General features: G+C 36.9%; 1 protein-coding gene across 2 annotated transcripts in view; it reads right to left on the bottom strand.

Moving 5' to 3' along the window:
- Positions 1 to 19,865, bottom strand: part of CCDC6 (coiled-coil domain containing 6) — a 48,209-nt gene that overhangs the window by 8,914 nt on the left and 19,430 nt on the right. For both annotated transcript variants that reach the window (XM_021535204.4, XM_085583223.1), the window contains exons 2-7: positions 19,574 to 19,723; positions 12,868 to 12,996; positions 7,766 to 7,869; positions 5,924 to 6,084; positions 3,296 to 3,452; positions 22 to 122 (exon numbers count right to left, since the gene is read on the bottom strand). In XM_021535204.4, coding sequence (XP_021390879.1) covers positions 22 to 122; positions 3,296 to 3,452; positions 5,924 to 6,084; positions 7,766 to 7,869; positions 12,868 to 12,996; positions 19,574 to 19,723 — 802 coding nt within the window. The remainder of the gene's footprint in view (positions 1 to 21; positions 123 to 3,295; positions 3,453 to 5,923; positions 6,085 to 7,765; positions 7,870 to 12,867; positions 12,997 to 19,573; positions 19,724 to 19,865) is intronic.

Here is a 19,865-nt window from a genome sequence, read left to right as displayed (position 1 = left end):
GAAACTGGGTTAAATATTTACCAGGTGATATAGGTCTGCTAGAACTTGGTGAGGGTGTATAAGGGATAGGACTGGACACAGTGCGAGGTCTTAATCCTTGTGCAGACATCTCATTAAAATATCTAACAAAAAAAGGCAAAGAATAATTAGATCAAACCTTTTAAAATGTGCCATGTTTTAAATGTTTCACTGTGATTTTTTTTCAATTCCCATAAGAATCACATTAGGAAGTCATGACAGGAACTCTGGTCATTGCTGACACTGGCTTAACTTTCCATGGAAGCAGCTGGACTTCTCTTAGGCATTTGCAGTTAAAACCATATAAGTAGTGTATGATTAAAGAGCATGTATTAAGGTCAGAGATGTAAACCATGTCCAATCTGACCCATTCTACATTCTTGCACTTCACACATCATTTCTACATTGAACTCAAAAGCTTGGTTGGCTGGAGTGTATCTTCCAGAAAGGCATTCAGCACTTATCTGAAATCATGAAAAAGGGTGAAGAAATCATTAAAGTACTAACAATTTGTTCCAACAGCTGATCAGCCATAGCATTAAAAACATGTCCTGTTTCCTACTTGAATCCCTCTCGTCCCAACATTTAAACATTTGCTCATCCCATCTTCTGCCACTGGAAGAGAGACATTTTCAACCCAGGACCACCTCACTAAAGGTACTTTCAGGCTGTGTTGCAGGACACATCCCACACTTAACTATGATAAGCTGAATAGAACAGAACCTGAGGCAAGGCATTTTTCCCCAGCTGTAATAATTTTAGTGATATTTATTTGTCCTTCATTCACTGACTACACTGAAGCTTCTTCATGGATATCAAGTGCTATATAAAAGAATAACAATGACACCAATTGCTCCTAACTGCCACTCACTGTTTTTATCTCAAGAGATTTTGTGGGTTTTTCCCCATAGCACTAGGTTGGCAGTCTCAGGTTGAGCTGCTTAGGCACTCTCCATTAGATTTTCCAGTCACTCTAGATTAGATGTCCTCCTGCTCACCTTCTCCATGTGGCTGAAAAACAGTGCACATGGGTTTATATTATTAGATTCAGCTGTGTTTCTTTATTGGACACAGCAGAACAGCAGGCCATATTTGCTACCTAAGAGCCCTTTGACTTAATTGTCTCCTCTTCTACCAGTGTGTTCTCAGGAATTCTTAGTAGCTGCATTTACTTCCCCATCACAATAAAGAAAACCAGTAACACGGAACAGCATTAAAATTACTCCTATTTGATGGAACTCACAATGACTACTTTGAGGTCTGTTCATAGACTATTTGAAACATATTCTGATACTGCATCTTGCTGGTGTTTAACCAGGATATTCAGAGTTAACAAGCCACATGCCCTAGCACAGGCTTGGTGTGTAGTAATACCGAAGTTGGTTTGAATTTGGGTAGACCAGGTAATAAAAGTAGCTGCAATAAAGAACAACAGAAAACTAACAAACTAATATATTAGGGTTTAATTAAATATATAAGTTTTTTAAAGAGCTACCAGTGGCAAGGTTAGTTAAACTGAACTAAACTATCTCTGCAACACACAGTGGGTTCCAATGCAGACCAGTGTGTGAGTTCCAGCAAGGCAGCATCTCTGATTTAATGCCCTTGCAATCCATACAGAGTTTCCTCAAAGTCATCCCACCACCTGGCTCAGGTGATGTGGAACAGCAGCACCCCATTGGCATGTGTCCTGGTTTCAGGTATTACCCTGCTACTCCAAAGAATAGGATGGAGGGTTAAGACAAATTGCTGTTCTGGAGAAAGAGGCTTTGGGAGAGCTGTGTCCTTTACATTCACGAGAGCATCTTCACCTACCCCCAGTTACAAGCAATACTTATCATCAGCTAACAGAATGCAACTGCAAGAAATGGATAGCTGACCCATCACCACCCTCATTTTTAGGAAGATGTTAGCTGACAAAAATCAATGTTTTAAAACCATGATGGCATATAGCTCCACAAATATTTTGCATCTTCTCAGGCTAATTACTAATGCCTCTTTTGTCCTTCACTTTGCTTTCTGTTACTTACACTGCAAACACTTGATTTGGAGGTGTTCTGTCAGGTCTTTGTAGTACCAGAAAAGTCAAACATGACAATTTCTTAAAAGTAAAGAATAGTTAATCAAATTTTCCTCCATTTTCCTGGTTACCACTACTTACAAGTCGGCAATAAAAAAATATTAGGAAACTCTATAATTTTGGATTAATACTGGTAATTCTCATAGATTTAGATTTTGACTGTACTTCCATTACACTGTAAATAGTGGAAGAAAAGGTAAGCCTAATAAGAAAAATATCCAAGCTCAGAATCCCCTATTTATAACAATTTAATTTATATAGCATTTGCTACATCTTAATACCAGATGCCAATGCTATATAGGTCAAGTTACCTTGGTGTTTCATTAGAATGAACACACTACTCTGAGCTTTAAGGGTACTCCTTACCACAAAGTATCTGGTACTTTGTTTCTGGTAAATTACATCTTATAACAAAATATTAAGGACCCAAGAGGAAATACAAATCTCTCAGTATCAGAAAAAATACACAGCACAGAGTAACTTTTTTATTTATTCTAAAGGACCACCATAAATCCAAAATACTATACAACAATACAACCAAACAATGAGCATTTGGTAAGAACTAAGAATGTTTTATCCAAAATGTACTTAAATCCTCTTTCAAGATAGAACACTGTCATATTTCTATGATGTGAGAAAACACTAAAAGGCACAATATAAACCATGAAAAACTCAAGTAAGGTCAGGGCAAGCAAAGCAGCTCGCAATAAAGACAAACAAATCAAGGATGTTATAGTTTGGACATCAAGAATAACCCAATAGTTCTGGAAATGCTTCCTCTCTCAAAGGTTTTACACAGTATCCCTTTGTATTTGGCTGAACATATTTTATTTTCTGCAAAGGATAGATAAATCAGGCCCAAGTAAAGATGCTGTCCCTACCTCACAGAATTCCTTGCAGTTACCAAGGTAGGAGCAAAACAAGAGTGTTGTGAACAAATTATCTTGATTTTCAACTCCACAGCTGTATTTATTTCAATATATATTATCAAAGCCCCAAACAATCTTCAGATAGAAATATTTTCTTACTCAGTGTTAAAACTAATGCAACACTGATACAATTCCTGGACAACGCTGGAATTTGATGTGCATATTAAACCCACATACAAGTTACTTCTAAAATTATTCTATAATATTAAAAAAGTATAAATACTGATAAATAAGTCCAACACATCTAGATGGCCAAAAAAATACAAACCTTTCGTCATCCATTTCTAAGCTGGATTCACTTTCTGACAGCTGTCTGCAGAGAGCTTCCCTACGTTCCATTTCCCTCTGGAGTTTCCTTTGAAGTCTCAAGTTTTCTTCTCTCATATGTCGCTCCTCTTCTAAGTATTGTGCCATCTTCTCTGAATCTGAAATTCATCGTTTTGGTAAAAAGTTGATTAGAATTCAATTTCTCAGGCAGACGAATATGTTGTGCCTAATTTTATTCTAACACTTCAAGATGAAGGTGTAGAAAATGCTCAGGATAGATCACTGAAAATTTTCACCTCTAAGTCATTAGTTCAAAGCCTAATTCAAATAGTAACTGCTAAAATAAACTACTGTTTGACACCAAGTTTGAAAACAAAATGTAAGAACAACAAACAAAACTCACAACCATGACCCAATAGTATTTTTAAAAAATAAATTTGAAAAGAAAGAAAAATTTTATTAAGAAAACATTACTAAAACCATTAAGAAAAAATACTGATTCCTGCTCCATTAAAATAATGCTATGCCACATTTACAAAGATTTTCCAGCAAAGCACTGAATCAATTATTTTAAAGGTATACTTTCATTCTGAAGGAGGAAGCACAAGTTCTGAAACTCCAAACTCAAACTTGTATTAAAATCGCTACCTTATATATATTCTACAGCACTCTTTCAATTACACATCTTATCACAGAAACTGTCCAACAGAACATGTAACAATATTAAAATACTAATATTAAAATTATATTCAATTTTAATGTTAAAAGCCAATAAGAGGTCTACTCTACATCAAAGGGCAATTTGAGTTGTCAGTTCAAAACAAGTTCAGCAAACATCACTTAAATGGTCTGGCACCACAGATTATTTAAGGTGATAAAGTCAAATTACGAAAAGTTACAAAGCTTTGTGACAGATTACTTAAATAAAATTGAATATGTGATGAAGACTTATGAGATACACAATGTATTTTGTGAGATTTTGTAATGTTTAAGCAGTCTTGCAGTTAAATCCCTGACATTAAAAAAAGCCAAAACAATTCATCATGCATTGTCATCACTCCTTCATGCAACAACCTTCAAGGTTAAGAATATTCCTGTTTTAGAAATCTGTTCCCAAACTATTAGCAACATGTGATTTATCTCTCTTCTGTGTTAATAAAACTTTTAAATGTAACAGTGTCACCTCTTGCACACTATTATCATACCAAACCAGTCCCTAGAAGTGTTTCAGAAGTAAAAAATGTAATACAAATATCAGAATTTCTAAGCAGATTTCATTAAGTACTTAAGACTACTACTAGAGGTTCTCTAATGACCATTTATTACAAACACCAATCTGAAAACTGCATTTCAGTTTCATCCTCTGCTTGCAGGCTGACATATCCACCACTCCTACCAGATCTCGTATTTGTACTGCAGTTCTGTTAAACCTATTCACAAAGGGGGAGAGTCCTTCTAAACCTAGCTCTTATTTTCAATGTAAATTTGACATTAATGCTTTCAATTTTTTACTCTGAATCACAGTAGTTCAAAAAGAAACCACTTTAAAAATAGAGGATACTTGAAATTAATTAGGCTGGATTTGCACAAAGAGTACTTTTAATCTAAGGCCTTGCTCTTGTTCTGAACTTTAGTAAGTGAAGGCTGCAGTGCAGAATTTTCAAGTACAAAGATTAACCGTCCTTATCTTCTTTTAACAGCCACAAATTATTAATGTCACAAACTTGTGCACAAGGTCTCTGCAAAAGAGCACTCCTGATCCATCATCTGTGTCTTGAAGGAAGGCTGCTGCCTCTAGCAAGCTCCTTCTCTAAACGGAGGTTGAAATAATCCTGGCCAGAGGGGTATGATCCTGACTGTTCTCATTTGCCCAGATTTTTCTGGCCATGTGCTGAGGTATCCACTCACTCTCCAAGTGCACTGCAACACCACTGACTCAGAACCAGGCACAATGCTGATGCTCAGACAGGAATTTTGGATTCCAGGAAGGAATGAAGGACTGGCACTGCAAAGTCCAAGGAAGGTGCCAGCAGCCTGCTGGCAGCTGAGCCCAGTGCTCAGTCCCTGCCTGGGCACTGGGCAAGGGGCCCCAGCTCTGCACAGCAGGATCCTGATGACTTCTACAGCTCTTTATGCTTCCAAGCCATCTTACACAGGAAAGGACACAGCAAATTAATGCTGCTATTCTGTGCTACAGCTGCCTGAGGTTGCCACAATAATTAACAAGTGAAATTCTTACATACAGCTGACCTTTATTTCACTAGCTGTTAATTTTTTGAGTAATTTTTAATTTGCAACATGACTCCTACAAAGTAGGCCAGAAATATGTTTTGAAAATTTTGTACGCTGAAATACTGCTAAATTTCTGAAAAAAAAGATAGATACATCTTTTTCTGGCATAAAATAGTCAAAGATAATTTTTGATTATTTTAGACACCCTTTTAGTAAAGATAAAGAACCCCCTAAACTACAGGATAAATACATCAACAAGCAATAACACTGCAATTATGAAAATGCTGTATTCCAAACCTGCCCCATTTTTTTCCACTGCTACCTTAAATTCAAAGTACATATAAAAATCTTACAATGCAAAAAACTTCAGAAGATTTGAAACAAGTTGTTTACTCACGCTGTAACTGTGCAGCTCTCAGCTGTTTCTTTAACCTTTCCACTTCATTCTTTAAAAACCTGATATGTCTCATCATATTTTCTGGAGAGTCTATCTCCATTGATATGTCTCTGGGAGATGGTGGAGCAGATACCGGCTGGTCTAATTTCTCCTGCAAAATTCTGTATGAAAAATAGTGCAAACTTTACCTTCCATTCTAATGAAAACCTCTTGTATACCCCAGAAAACCATTGCAAGGATTCTGAAAGGTATGTAGGGTTTATTTTAACTTCTGTTTATGGGGAGATAAATTGGGGAGAAGTTACAATGCTTGTTTTTTAACTCAAAGAAGGTAAAATTTCTTGTCCTAGTACAGAAGAATTTTCTAACATATTCAGACATTGATATTACAAACTGTTACAACATATCGTTCAGGAAAAACAAATTTTAAACTATAAATAGCTACCCCAGTTTTGTCCTTAAACACTACTTATTACACAAAATTTTTGCTAAGAGAATTCATTTAATCTCTTACGAGTTTTTACATTTATGTTCTTGAAGAAAGGACACATAGTGAAGATTAATGATGAGTAAAGTATGTCTGTCTTGAAACACAGCTTTTCTGCATTTCACTACTATCAAAAGAATTTCACAGATATTTTCTGAAGGACAGTAAAAGAGGCTCCCTTTTTTTTTTTTAATTTCCAAACCAAAAGGTATTACAGTCAAGGTTTCAAACACTTCAAATAAATTATGGTAAATTCAGGCCTAATGAACTTCTGTTATGAAATAAGCACATGGTAGATATTAAAGGTTCTAAATTATGTTTTTTGGAGGTAACATAGGAGTATTTTCCACCCTGAAAGCATGAAACTTTAGAGGGAACGTGTTGATAGGCCAGATCCAACCCTGCCCTGAAGAGCAGATTTGTGCCTCTTGCACAGTGCAGTATTTATATGTACCATACAAAGTGCAAAAGCAGGGGCTGATTCCAGCACAGTGCCTCAAAGGCAAGGGCACAGTCTGAAATAAATCAAACCAGAAATGGTTTGCCTTAAAGAAGGCTTTAAATCTAAAATATGCAAAAATCCTACCAAAGGCTCATCCTGCTATGGGTTTACCACTGCTGAATATCACATGTAGCTCTTCAGAGCACCTTCCACACAGCAGGGCTCTGTAAAATAAAACTACAAAACCTGCAGTTCAAGCAGCCTCAGGTGCTTTCTAATGCTCCAGCCAAGATTCAAAGGGTCACATTAACATAACAATAAATACATTAAAAAATCAGGTATTAATAATCATTATTCTCTTCTACTTCTTCCTCAAACTGAGTTCTTTCTATTGTTTATTGTCTATTGTCTATTGTAATTGTCTATTTAAGAGATGGTTGCCTTCATACGTATTTTTAATTTTAGCTGTTCCAATAATTGAAAGAGTCACTGTCTTAAGTTCTACTAAAGAACCATTGGGAAGTCTCAATGACATGAGTGCACGCCACTGAGGAAAAGCTGAAGTCTTCTTTAAGCAGATGGAAGAAACAACCACTTCTCATATAACAAACATAGTAAAATACCATGAATTTAAAGCTGACCACAAACCAGAAACTTTAAAAAGAGACTATAAGCATCTGAAAAAATTCAATAAATTCCTTCAGTCTTTCCCAGGTAATTTCTTATACTGGTTAGTTTTATTTTAAGCAATCAGTGATGTGACATCATGCTAACAAGGAACTTTACAACTGCTTCATCTTCCAGGTTGTCACAGATTAGACAAATCTAGTGGGACAGAGATGAACATATTTAATCCAGAACATGATTATTAAAAACCTCTCCCATAGTAAGGAGTGCATGTAACAAGACAAACCGTTTTTCTGCTTCAAGCTTATCCATCCTCTTCCAGAGACGATTCACTAGTGCTTCTTGTTCCTGTTCCAAAGTGTTTTCAAGGTCAATCTTCTCACGTCTTAGCTGGAGAGGAAAAATCATTAGCAAAAATGATGGGCATGGATTTTTTGCAAGGAACTGTCACTAGGAAAGCTCCAACATTCATTTTATATAATGCTTCACAGGAGTGAGGAGAAGGGGAAGAAGAGACACAATTCAGGTACAATACCCTGGAAAAATCAAGAGATTCAGTAGTTGCACAGTTGTTATCTCCTTAACACAAGTTCTTCTCAGAGAACTTGTCCCTGGACAATAAGCAGTAGCATGAACCCTGGACATACAGGCACTGATGACATGACAAACCTATTTAAAAACATCTCCTATACCATGAATCTGTGAAATTCAAACTGTATTTACTGTTCACTACAGCAATGTCTATTCTTTTTAAAAGTTTAAGAGATGGTTTTAAAAGTTTTCCAGTTTTTAGTGGAAGAACCACAGTTAAGTAATTCAGAAATGGAAGAAAAGTCATGTTTGCCTTGTGTGCCTAGTGTTAGGTAAAGGACATAAAAATAGTAAAGGTTACGTGAACTGCCTTAAGTGTTACTTAGCAAAACAAATGTAATTCTATCTTCGCAATGGCTTTATAAATTTAAAAGCTTAAATTGACATTAATCACATACACTTACTACTGTGTGAGCAAGCATTCTTGATTCTACTGCAAGTTAATAAAAGATAAAATGTACAACTTTCTACTCTAAAGTTAATAAAAGAATATGTAATGTAGACCCACACATGAAGAAAACTATTATTAGAGTTTAAGTAGAAATACAATGCAAGTATTATTAAGAAAGGAGAATATTAAGAGGCACAGCTGATCTTACTCTGTAGCAATGCAGCTGAACTCAAGAAGTTGTCAATAACAAAATATTTGAGAACATATCAACACCTTTACAGATGGAAAACAGCATGGAAGCATTTTTCCAAGCTAAGCTTAGTTAACACCACTTTTCTGCTGGGCGAATAATCTCACATTAGAAAATGGAAAGACCGAAAACAGAAATAAGCATTTTCCATTTATTACATCACTGGCTGAAGGGTTATTGCAGCCCCTAAATCTGTAAACTATTCATGCTAACCACTAAATTAATGCTGAGAAACCCAAACAAAATACAAATTTATATACTTCAGGTACCAGTGCAAGTTTAATGAATGTACAACTTTCTCCTTTAAAGGTTAGAGGAATTAGTTAGTGTGAGCAGAAGCAGACATATGTTGATGAGTAATAGGGAACATACTTAGAAACATTGTCTAGCAAATCTTTCCATGTTTGAGTTTCCAGATGTACATTAACAGCTCAGGGAACCCACATCTCAGTAAAAGAGAAGTCAGAAGCAACATGCTTCAGCCTCCCCACGAGGATGAGAATGTGGATCCTGAGCAACACTTGGTTCCCCACACAGCTGGAGGAGGAGGGGCAGGAAAGCAAAGGGCTCAGCCCCAGGAGTACAGGGCACTCTGCCTCGGGGCTCCTCAGCCAGTCTGGCCAACGCCTGGGGCTGGGAACATGCAGAGGGAACATACAGAAAATGTCCTGGCAGTCTGCACACTGTGCTTCTACATTAGTAAAACCCAGATCTCCACTACATTGCACAGCTATCTAGATAATCACATGATGAAAAAAGTCTTCATGCATAATAAAGTTATGATCTTTGCAGCAATGGTTTTCAATACAGCATGGCCTGAACTCAGTCTTTTTACAGCTATGTGTTGATCTAGCAACAAACAAGCCCACAAGAACATACAGGTGAAAAGAAATTTGGATCTTTTAACGGTAGGAAGAAGAACACATTGGAATTTAAAGACAGAGTGAATTATTTATAAGCCTGGATTTGAAAAACCTAAGATTACATTTAATATTAGAGCAACCATCACCAAGGCAGTGAAATCCATTAATTATAAATCTGCTTGTAGGCGAGTGTGCACAATGGCCAAGTCAAACCATCAGCAACAATACACAAACAAGCCCTGTGTTGTGCCCTGAAGCTGCTCTGACAAAACACCAAAGAAACCAGGTGAAACAGATTTGGAACTCCACATTTCCAGCAATATGAAAACATACTGGAAACAAGGATCTTCCTTTCCTGGTCATGAGTGTTGTGCCAGTTTCTGCCACTGTCAGGATTTCAAAGCTTGGAAGAGCACCTTGAATGGCACCTACAGCAGAAGCAACTGCAGCAGCCTGTTGAGAGCTGTGAATTCAAAGAATTGGTGTTATTTGGCTTGGTACTCAATAGTTTCAGGTGTACTTTGAAATGTACTCCACTCAATGACTTTTTTAGCAATGTGGTAATATTTTGAAATAAAATAAGCAGGATAGGATTATGCTCAGGACCAAGCCAGCAGCTCTGTCAATACTACTATCACTACAGGGATTCAGAGCTACAATCAAGCATCACCAAATTTTGACCATTAAAACAAGGAAACAAGGAAGTATTGCTTGCTTTTCAGACCTTACCCTTCCCTTCAGAGAAAGAGTAGAATTCCTTTTAACCTTCCTCACTGCTCACTTGTGTTTCTTCTCTCTCACACATGCACCTACTTTAATTCAAAATGCAGCTAAAATATCCATTTTACATGTATGTCTGTATTATTGATTTGTCAATTGTGTTGCCAACTCATTAAAAAGCACAACTGTTCCCCCTTGAAATGGAGGTCTTCCAAATCAAAGTTGAATATGCTCATCTCTGCCTATGCCCACTATCCCAAATTTTACTTCTCTGTTTCTCATCTCTACCTTGCCCTTTGTAGCTTTAATTTGCTGCTGCTTTCCAATAAAATATTTCCAAAAGGTTTTACCATCTCATGTCCTTCTCCTTTCAAAGCAAACATAGGAGATGATTATTAGCAGTTTAGCTGTTATTTCTCATCTCCTAACTGCAATGATTCTAGTTTGTCACTACACTGCATAAAATAGAAAAGCAATTAAAAATAGTAACAGTAAGAGTACACACACTTGGCCTCTGTCAGGCAATCCTGACAGCTATTTATTTCCTATCAAACCACTGAACTGGAACACAGAACATTATTGCTCGTTTTAAATGAGTCATTCAGTTAATGAAATAGTCACATGCTGTAAATTTCTTCACCATTTTCCTTCAGAGAAGAATGCTCTGCTGACTTTAAGCTGGCTTAAGAAATTATTTCAGGTCACATTTGAACCCTAAAATCCAATTTAATTTTTATTAAGGAATAATCTATGCAACCAGAAACCAGCTACCTCCTAATCATCTGTGGTATAAGCAGCTCAGATGAAAAAAAGGAAAGGAGAAAGAAAGAACATAAAGCATAGATAATTCATGCTCTCTATTTTAGAAAAAAAACATTTTAGTGAACATATGTGGTAATGTCTGCTCACTGATTAGTGACAGACCTCAATATAGCCCAGCTCAAAGCATTGCTGGAGTTCTCCTTCCAAGCCCTGTTTTAACAGGTGTTCTGAAGGTTGTGCTGCAGATTGTGACAATCCCTCTTCCTTAATTCTCTCTGTGTGCAATAAAGGCAACATGACTTTCCTCACAATTTTGGGTTTCTTCTTGCTAGGTACAGCACATGCCCCAAGGCTGCTGCTTCAGCTGGTAAATTAGCACAATCAGCACTTTTAATTTGTGTGAGGAAAGAAAGTGTGCTGAAGCCCTAAGTAACCTTACTGTGTGAGAAAACAAAGACATACAGTGAATTACAGTGAATTCACATGGAATTTCTAAGCAATGACAGCCAAATTTTAACATCTTCACAAACAAAGTTTTCAAAGACAGATACTAAAGACCTTTGTGCATCTGTGCTTTTTGAACAGTGTATCACTGACATTTAGAGGTAGCAACAAGTTTCAAATTTTATGATCTGACAAGTCTGTCTGTCCAGGAAAACAAGACAAAAATAATACCATGAAGATATCAGCCATGCCTCATGCTAACATTTCAAAGACTACAACAGCTTAGTACATTAAGCTTACTTTGCATTTTGATTAAGTGGCAGCCACCACCACCTTGTGGCTAAGAGAGTTATTTCAACCTCATGCTATTTCCATGCTGGATAAGGATTTGTTGGCAACTACGTATTCCTACCTTTTCATTTTTCAGTTTGTTCCATAGGTCTCTCCATATAGAATGTTTCCACGAGAATCAAGAGAACTCACGTGATCATTTAGATAGCCATGAACTAATTTATCCATGTCAACAGAAAAAGGAGACTCGTACAAAGCTGGTAACAATTCAGATTACCAGCAACAAAAAATGTTCCACAGCAGAAGAAATCACAGAGGTAACACACTATATTTACATCACCTGAATTACTGGACCTGCACATGCCAGAAAATGTGGAGTCCTTTAACAAACCTAAAGGTTTCACCAGTTTGCCTTTTAAGTCAAAAGTTACTGACACCACTGAGATGCTTTGATGCAGATGCTTAAAATCAGACATGAGCACTCCCTATGTCTAAACATCCTGTGGAAACAGCCAAACAAGTGCTTTTACCTCCATAATCTTCATAACTATCTAGGGAGAAAGGGAGCTGGATGTAGTCAAACTTCAGGGCTTCTGAAGGATATACAGTTCCAGGGCTGTGCTATCCAAGCTGCCACCAAAAGGTGACCTAGAGCACAACTAGACCACAAACAGATCATTTATTACTGTGCTTAACACCATCACAAGGGACAGGCTTTTCTCACCAGCAGCACGAGTGGAAGCTGATGAACAGCAACAAGCAGCATTATTTACAAAAAAGCTGCATTTGCAGAAGTTACTGCTGTCCAGCAGACATGAAGGCCCACACAAAGGCTACTATAATAGATACAATAGATATAATACTATAGATACTAAGAGATATAATGGCCATGAAAAAAGCTAATCCAAGTTTCTCATAATAAACTATGTTACTTTTCTGTTGCTTTGGAAGTTGAGCTGACTTTTCTATATTCTCAATACTGCCCAGTTTCTTACATGCTTAAAACATTAGGTCAAATCTAAGACAAAAGGACTTGTTTTTTCCTCAGTCATATTATGGTGCAATGGAAGAGTTACCTGCTCCAGGGTGAGCTGTTTCGAAATTGTATCATTTTCCAGTTTTTTAATCTTCTTCATCAGTTTGTTCACTTGAAATTCCTGTTCCTGTTCTAAATGCTGCTCCAGTTCAGCTTTCTCATGTTGCAGCTAAAAATTTAGGAGACAGGTAAATATTTTAAACAAATAAAAGCATGAACTTAGGCATCTTTTATACATTTATTCACACATTTATTCCTCCTGCATATTAAATTCTCTACTGATGCTTCTCAATAAACTTCAAAATGCATAACTCACCCAACAGCCCTTCAAAAAGGAGCATTTTTAACTGTGCTGCATATTTACAATGCAGAGAAAAGTACACTTCCAACTACTGAATTAAGTAAAATCAAAACAGGTTATTTTATATACTACATATAACACATTATATATATGACATTTCCAGAGTAAAAATATATATTAATGCTCACAAAAGCATTAATTTTAATCTAAATGCATCATCTCAAGAGCACCCAAAGCACAAAGTGCAGGTCTTAGCACTTCCTTCTCCAGGCAGCTGAAAGCTGAAAATCGTGACTGAAGTCATACTAATGAAATTGCTGTGCAACGAGTTTACAAACAACAAAAGAATTTTCTAATTTATATTCCTATGCTATCAAAATCAAACTTTATGTCCTGATGACATAAAGATACCTGTTATTTGAAATCAATGTTATACATTTTCTTAATACCAAAAGGATTTTTTTTCATTTAATATATCCAATGGAAATGAAAAATTTAACTCTCAAGGCTCTCAAGTAGATGGAAACAAAAAACCCCCCTCATATTAACATAAAGCATGGCTTGGAGTAGAGTCCCTCTGCGACAGGGATCAAAGTCTTGCTGTGGATAGAACAGCAGGACTGGCACCATGGTACACACATGTGAACCTGACTCACGAAAAAGCAAATGTCACCAACAGACAATGGTGTAATTACATTGTGTTCTGACCATCCACTGACAATTGCAAGCACCTTTTGCCACCTGCTTATTTTTTCTATTTCAGTTTTTCTGGCTAGTATATAACAATCTGTAAGATTACAGAGTTAAATGTGTGAGGAGAACCTGAGGAAATGGAGAAATACTTCACAGTCACGGATACAAACCAAGGTTGCCACAGTGAAAGAATAGACTTTGATTTTGAAATAAGCTAAAACTGCTCATTTGTTAATTCAGCTCCTTTTGCTCCTATTTAGAGATAAAATGGTCTGTGAAGTGCAGCCTGCCGCAGAGAACAAGGCAAAAGGCTCACAGAGGAAGAGCACCAGGCAGACAGCAAGTACTTGGCAATATATATAAGGGAAAAGATTGGGGGTTGTGTTTGCGGGGCTTGTCAATGTTGAGATTTGATTTTTCACAATTTAAAACAAATACTAGAATAGCAAACTCTTAGAATAAAAAAAATGACTTAATTTTACAAAAAGAGAGAAAAATATTACTAACATCCCCAAAATATATTTTGACTATGTCTGAGTGGTGTCTGTCACTCATATAGGATAAAATAATTTTTCCCTTTTATCTCCTTTGATTACAAAAACAAACCAAAACAATCAAAATCCAGTTACTGATGAAACCTTAATGCTGAAGAATAGAATTGCTAACAATGAGAAAATATCCCCTGGTACAATAAAGGTGGAAAGTGTTTATTTTACTTCATAAAGTAAAAGAGTTTTTCCCAACTGTTTTTAATTATATGCGATTACAGTAATAATCGTCTATAGATACACCTGCCAGCTAAAGAGAAGGAAAAATGTGTTAGAAAGTGTCACCTTGATGCCAATGTCTTACAGGCTTTGAATTGCATATGAAAACTGAAGGAGAATTTTCAGCTCTGTAAGATTAGAGATGGGTTTGGTGTAAAAGACAGTGACTAGTTTGAAGTGGGAATGGGCCTATCAAACACAAAGCTTAGCAGCAGGACTGTGTGCCTCAGCTCACTTAAGTTCTAAACAACTACAGCAATACTCTCCCTCTGCAGAAACAAGTCCTCATACAATGCAGGACCATGCTTACCTTCCCCTTCTTTGGCTTACTTTTGGGATAGTGGGAAGTCTTTTATAAATAATGGAGCCAATGGATGAAGTTCCCCCTTAGAAAACAAACCCTCATTTATACCCCAGACTATGATCTACAGTCTATTTTTAGGTATTCCAGGCCCTCAAAAGCTGTCAACTTCTTCCTTTGCTGCATCCTGAAAGTCCTATTCATTAACAATTTTGTATCAGCAGTTTGCCTCCTCTTTATGCCCAGATGTTCATCAAATAATTGATAGATGAGCTGGCTCTGCCTATTCCACACAATCCCATTAGCATCCTTGAGCTGATGCATGGTATTTTGAGAGCATGTTTTTTAGAGACTTCATTAGGTAAATAAAAATACAATTACATGAAGTACATAGGAAAATACAGTAAATGTGTAAAAGGTTTATAAGAACTTTATCAGGGATGCATGTGATAAAAATCTGTTTAAGACTTCTGTTGAGATGCATGTGCTTCTTCACTCTTGCAACACTCAACCAAGAAAATTAGTAATTATGCAAAACAAAAGAAATTTATCTAATAAAATTGTATATTCATTCTTTTGGCTTGTAGACACAGTGAAAGTTACAGTTATTAAACAGTATTATAAAGCAATAGCATGGCACCAGAAAGACAGTATTATTCCAGGGGAAACACCTTCTTTTATGTGCTGCCATGTCTGCTTAGACTGAGTCTTGCATATAGTAAAAGGTTCCAAAATTAATTTCTTCTGATATTGCAAACCTGATGTCAGCCTGTGTTTTATAACAGTAATGCACACGGTGCTGAACTGGGAGATTCTTCCTGGCTGCTGGAGGAGCACTGCAGCTCTGGCAGGCAGCTCCCACATTTAAAATGCTTTAATTTGCTGGGAGCTCATTCCAGAAGCCAGGCTGAACGAGACGCATAAGCCCCTACAATTGTGACAAACAAAGGTCTGACAAAGCAACAAACATACAGGCACTGTGGAAAAGTCCCTCTGCTAAGTGCCTTTCAACAGAGTAATATGGCAGTGATTTTGAAGCACAGAGCTGTAAATACTTGAAAATTGAGAGTGCAAATCATATGGAGTTTAGCAGAAGTACCTCCCCTCAGTTCCAAAATGCAAAGTTTTAGACAAAACAACAGATTTATATGCAATTTTTTCCCTTACTTATCCAAAAGGCAAGAAGCTATTTGATGTACAATGTCTGACAGCGTGAATGCTGTTAGTCTAGTTCCAGGTCAGACCAACACTGCCTGGCAAACCTAGAGGTTAAGAGTAATCCCACAGAACAGTGGAACAACCAACAGGAGACTACTGTATTCCTGGGTAAGTCATTATCCAAAATCTGCATCTAATTTAGCTAGAATTCCCTGCAGAGCAAAGATGCCAAAAATGGAAGTGGGCATTTATGAGTTCGTTATTCACCTAATAAAGATAGAAATGCTACACTCTAGTGAGTAATGGTTAAGTATTGGCACCCACAATTCTCAGGAAATTAAAAAAAAAAAAAAAAGAAAATTATAATTATCTTCCTGGTCTAAAAAAACATTAGCCATGAATGTAGCCCTACATCTGAAAAATGGGAAGACTATCCAACTACAGAAAAGACACCGTAATAAATTCTAAACTGACCATGTGATGTGTACTAATAATGCTCTCTTTTTCAAAAAAATGAGTTTATTTGTAATATTAGGAGTTTCCCTTCTTCAATTTTTAATCTGTTGTTCTATGTGGGTAGAATTTCCAGGATTCAACACTGAAGGATCAAAACCTTCAGGGAGCAGATAAACTTTCAGAAAACAAAAACCATCAAGTATTATTTTTAGTTCTTTTCTGCTTAAAAAATTTGCCTGCAACTCATCAGTATTCTAATATCAATTTGCTAAGTCCATGACCTCTGAAGAGCTGAAAAATTACTTTCAAGGAAACATGGTAATATTGAAATTTCCCTAATTCTACAGGTAAGCTCTTTAATGCAAGGGACCATTTCTTCTGTACCATTTGTAAGTTGCCAACAACATTACTCATGTTTAGGGGAATATATCAATATTCTGGTTTTGTATTTCACAGCAATTTTATCACAAAGACATAATCAAGCCATGAAATGAGATCTGCATTCAGCATACATGCAAATAGAAAAACAGTTTTAATATTAAACTGTTTGCTTTACAACAAGTGCTCCACCTGTACTACAAGTCTTGAGCCACTGCAAGGGTATGAGAAGTCATCCAAAAGTATGGAGAACAGAACCTGCTGACCACTGCAAGGGAAGGGTTAATAACATTTGTAGTATATGCCATAAACAGAAACACCACTGCTGCCTGTGCACAAGCCACAAAGGTTTCAGCTCTGGCCTTGTGGAGGAGCACTGATATAACCCTTATCTCCTCTGTGCACTGAAGTTTTCAGGTGAACCTCTAAGCAAGAAATTCCACGCCACTCACCCTTCACAGGCAAACCACCAACACCACCACCAGGATGTTGACTGCTGTTCCCATTTTCAAGTTACCTGGGTTATTATTCTGAGAGGACAAACTTACAATTTACTTTCAAAAATTGCTAACTAATGGTGCTTAGAGAAATCACACAGCTTCCGAATGAACAATTTGGAACACAGTTGCATTTATGAGTTGCTGTATTTTAAAATCTTCTGGTTGACATAGCCATGTTTATCAAAGGCTTACAGCAAGGCCACATGGAATGAAATCCAAGGCTGCAGGTGGTGGTCAGAATTTTACCTCCATACTCTTGTAGGTATGGCTATAGAGCTTCTTCTTTCAGCAGAAGCCTGCAGCTTGCCTGCTGAAAGCTGGGTAGTATCTATGGGATGATGTTGAATCCACAGCTGAGGATTTTCTCCAGATGCTGTAGAAAGGTGAGAATAACACCAGCTTTATGTCTGCATTCTACTTCAGATGCTTCTCTGCATCTTTCTCTCACCAATGAGAATGAAGTTGCACCTGTTAAAGGTTTTCAACAGACAAACTGCACAGTGCCCTTGCATTGTTTCATATATAACGAGCCAAGCACATGCTTGGCCATTGTGACAACAGTAGAATGTTACCTTTTTCTATAATTTGGGGCAAAAGTCAAAGAATAGTTTCTGAAAGTCCATAGCAAAAAAGCATAAATGTAATTGCATTTTTAGGTTGACAGGAAGTTTGTATTTCTCTTTTTGCACAATTTTGCATAATTTTAGCAACTTAAGAATGCCACTAAAGATAGTTAAAAAAAAAACTTGTTAAAACAATCTCATGAATTCTAGGGAAAAGGCTAAGCATACTTGAAGCAATTACTTGATACAACAATTTACTTGCTGCAGAACTTTGTGGCACAAATTTGTGTCCAAGGTCATTGTATGACGTCAAAACCCTTCAAACAAATCAGGTGTAATCCATGCTTTTATTTTCAAGTAAGATTTAGTTTTCTCTTTATACAGTCCCATGTAACCTGGTTCTGTAACAGATTTCTACATTTCCCTTTCAATTAAACAACATTGTTCAATGTACCATTTCTCTCTTTACTGCAAGAGACTTCAGGGAAAGCTTTTTCTATAATGATATCCACATCTTACTTCAATTAGAAAAGAACAGTTGATACCCCTATTTTACTGCCATCTGCTTCTCTGCTTTTAATGAAAATGTATGGCTTAGAAACCAAACATGTCTCTTAGTCAGAAACATTCTTGTCACTCCTCAAGAACAGCAAGGGGAAATAGTAATACCAAGTAAGGGATCTTTTATCTTGCTACTGAGCTTCCTGTGTGATAACAGGCACCAAAGAGACAAAGTGAGAGAAGGCCCAGTTTTCAGGGACAAAAGCGCCAGATGGGATTAGCTCTAGTGGTGTTTCCAAACACTATTTCCTAACTGCAGGGCCAAACATGCCTTCAGTCTCCAGCTGCAGAACACAGCAATGCTTGCCACATACAAATAAGCTTCTTTTAAGTGCCTAGTTTTTAATGACAAAGCTTAGAACTGATGGCATGACAAAAACTCAGGCAGATCACATTAAACACTCCCCTGACTCAGTACCCTGTCTCCTACAGGAGCCAAAAGCAGGTATTTAGGCAAGACTGTGAGAACAGAGCAACCTGTAGGCCACTTCCAACGAATACTTAACCACCTTCTAAAAATTAGCAAGCTGGGTAACGTGAAGAAGTTTCTTTGCATTGTCCCAGCATCTTCTACTTTTTACTTTTACCATCAAACTGATGTGTGTTAATTCAACAGAAGCAAGGGTTTTGTTACAAGTATGGACGAACTTAAAGAAAAAATTTCCTTTGAGCATCACTGCACTTATTGTATATAAAGTTTAATATTTCAGGACTTGTGTTAAATATCAAATACTCCAGAAAAGAAAGTGTGCTTCACTAACATTTTAAAATAATAATTTTAAAATAACTTTTGTCTGGAAAGCAGTTGACATTTACTGCAAGCTATACCCGTTCTTTGCATCATTATACAAACTTTCAGGTTCTCAAAACGGAGTTTGCAGATGCAAACTTCAAAGCAACATGTTAAAAAGAAAGGTCACTCACTACACTTCTTGTACTTTGCTTTTATCAAGTGTCAGCTTTCCAACCTGACCACCTCCCTCAGAGTGCAGTCACACGAACACAAAAGTTCAGTCACCAGTCAGTCCTGAGGCTCCTGGGAGAAACATCAGTAAAGGTTCCAATTACCTGCATCAGTTTTCTTGAGAGCTCATTAGTGAGAAATTCCTCTTCCTTTTCATAGTTTACTGCAAGTGTTTCTTTTTCTTTCTGCAGGGCTTGAATCTTCTTAAATAGAGTATTACTGATGAATTCTTCTTCTTGCTCTGCCCTTGCTTGCTGTGAAATAAAGACATAGTTTTGAGAAAAAAGGGAACAAGTTTTCTTTCAAAAAAGATGCAATTATTCCATTCCCCTATAAATGCCTGTCATCCTGGAGGCCTGTAAGCTGGACCCAAGTCTGTTACCAACCCCTTTTATA

The sequence above is a fragment of the Lonchura striata genome, chromosome 6 (genome assembly GCF_050655825.1).
Source record: "Lonchura striata isolate lonStrDom1 chromosome 6, ASM5065582v1, whole genome shotgun sequence".
Taxonomy (NCBI): domain Eukaryota; kingdom Metazoa; phylum Chordata; class Aves; order Passeriformes; family Estrildidae; genus Lonchura; species Lonchura striata.
This window is presented reverse-complemented; position numbering and strand designations above follow the sequence as displayed.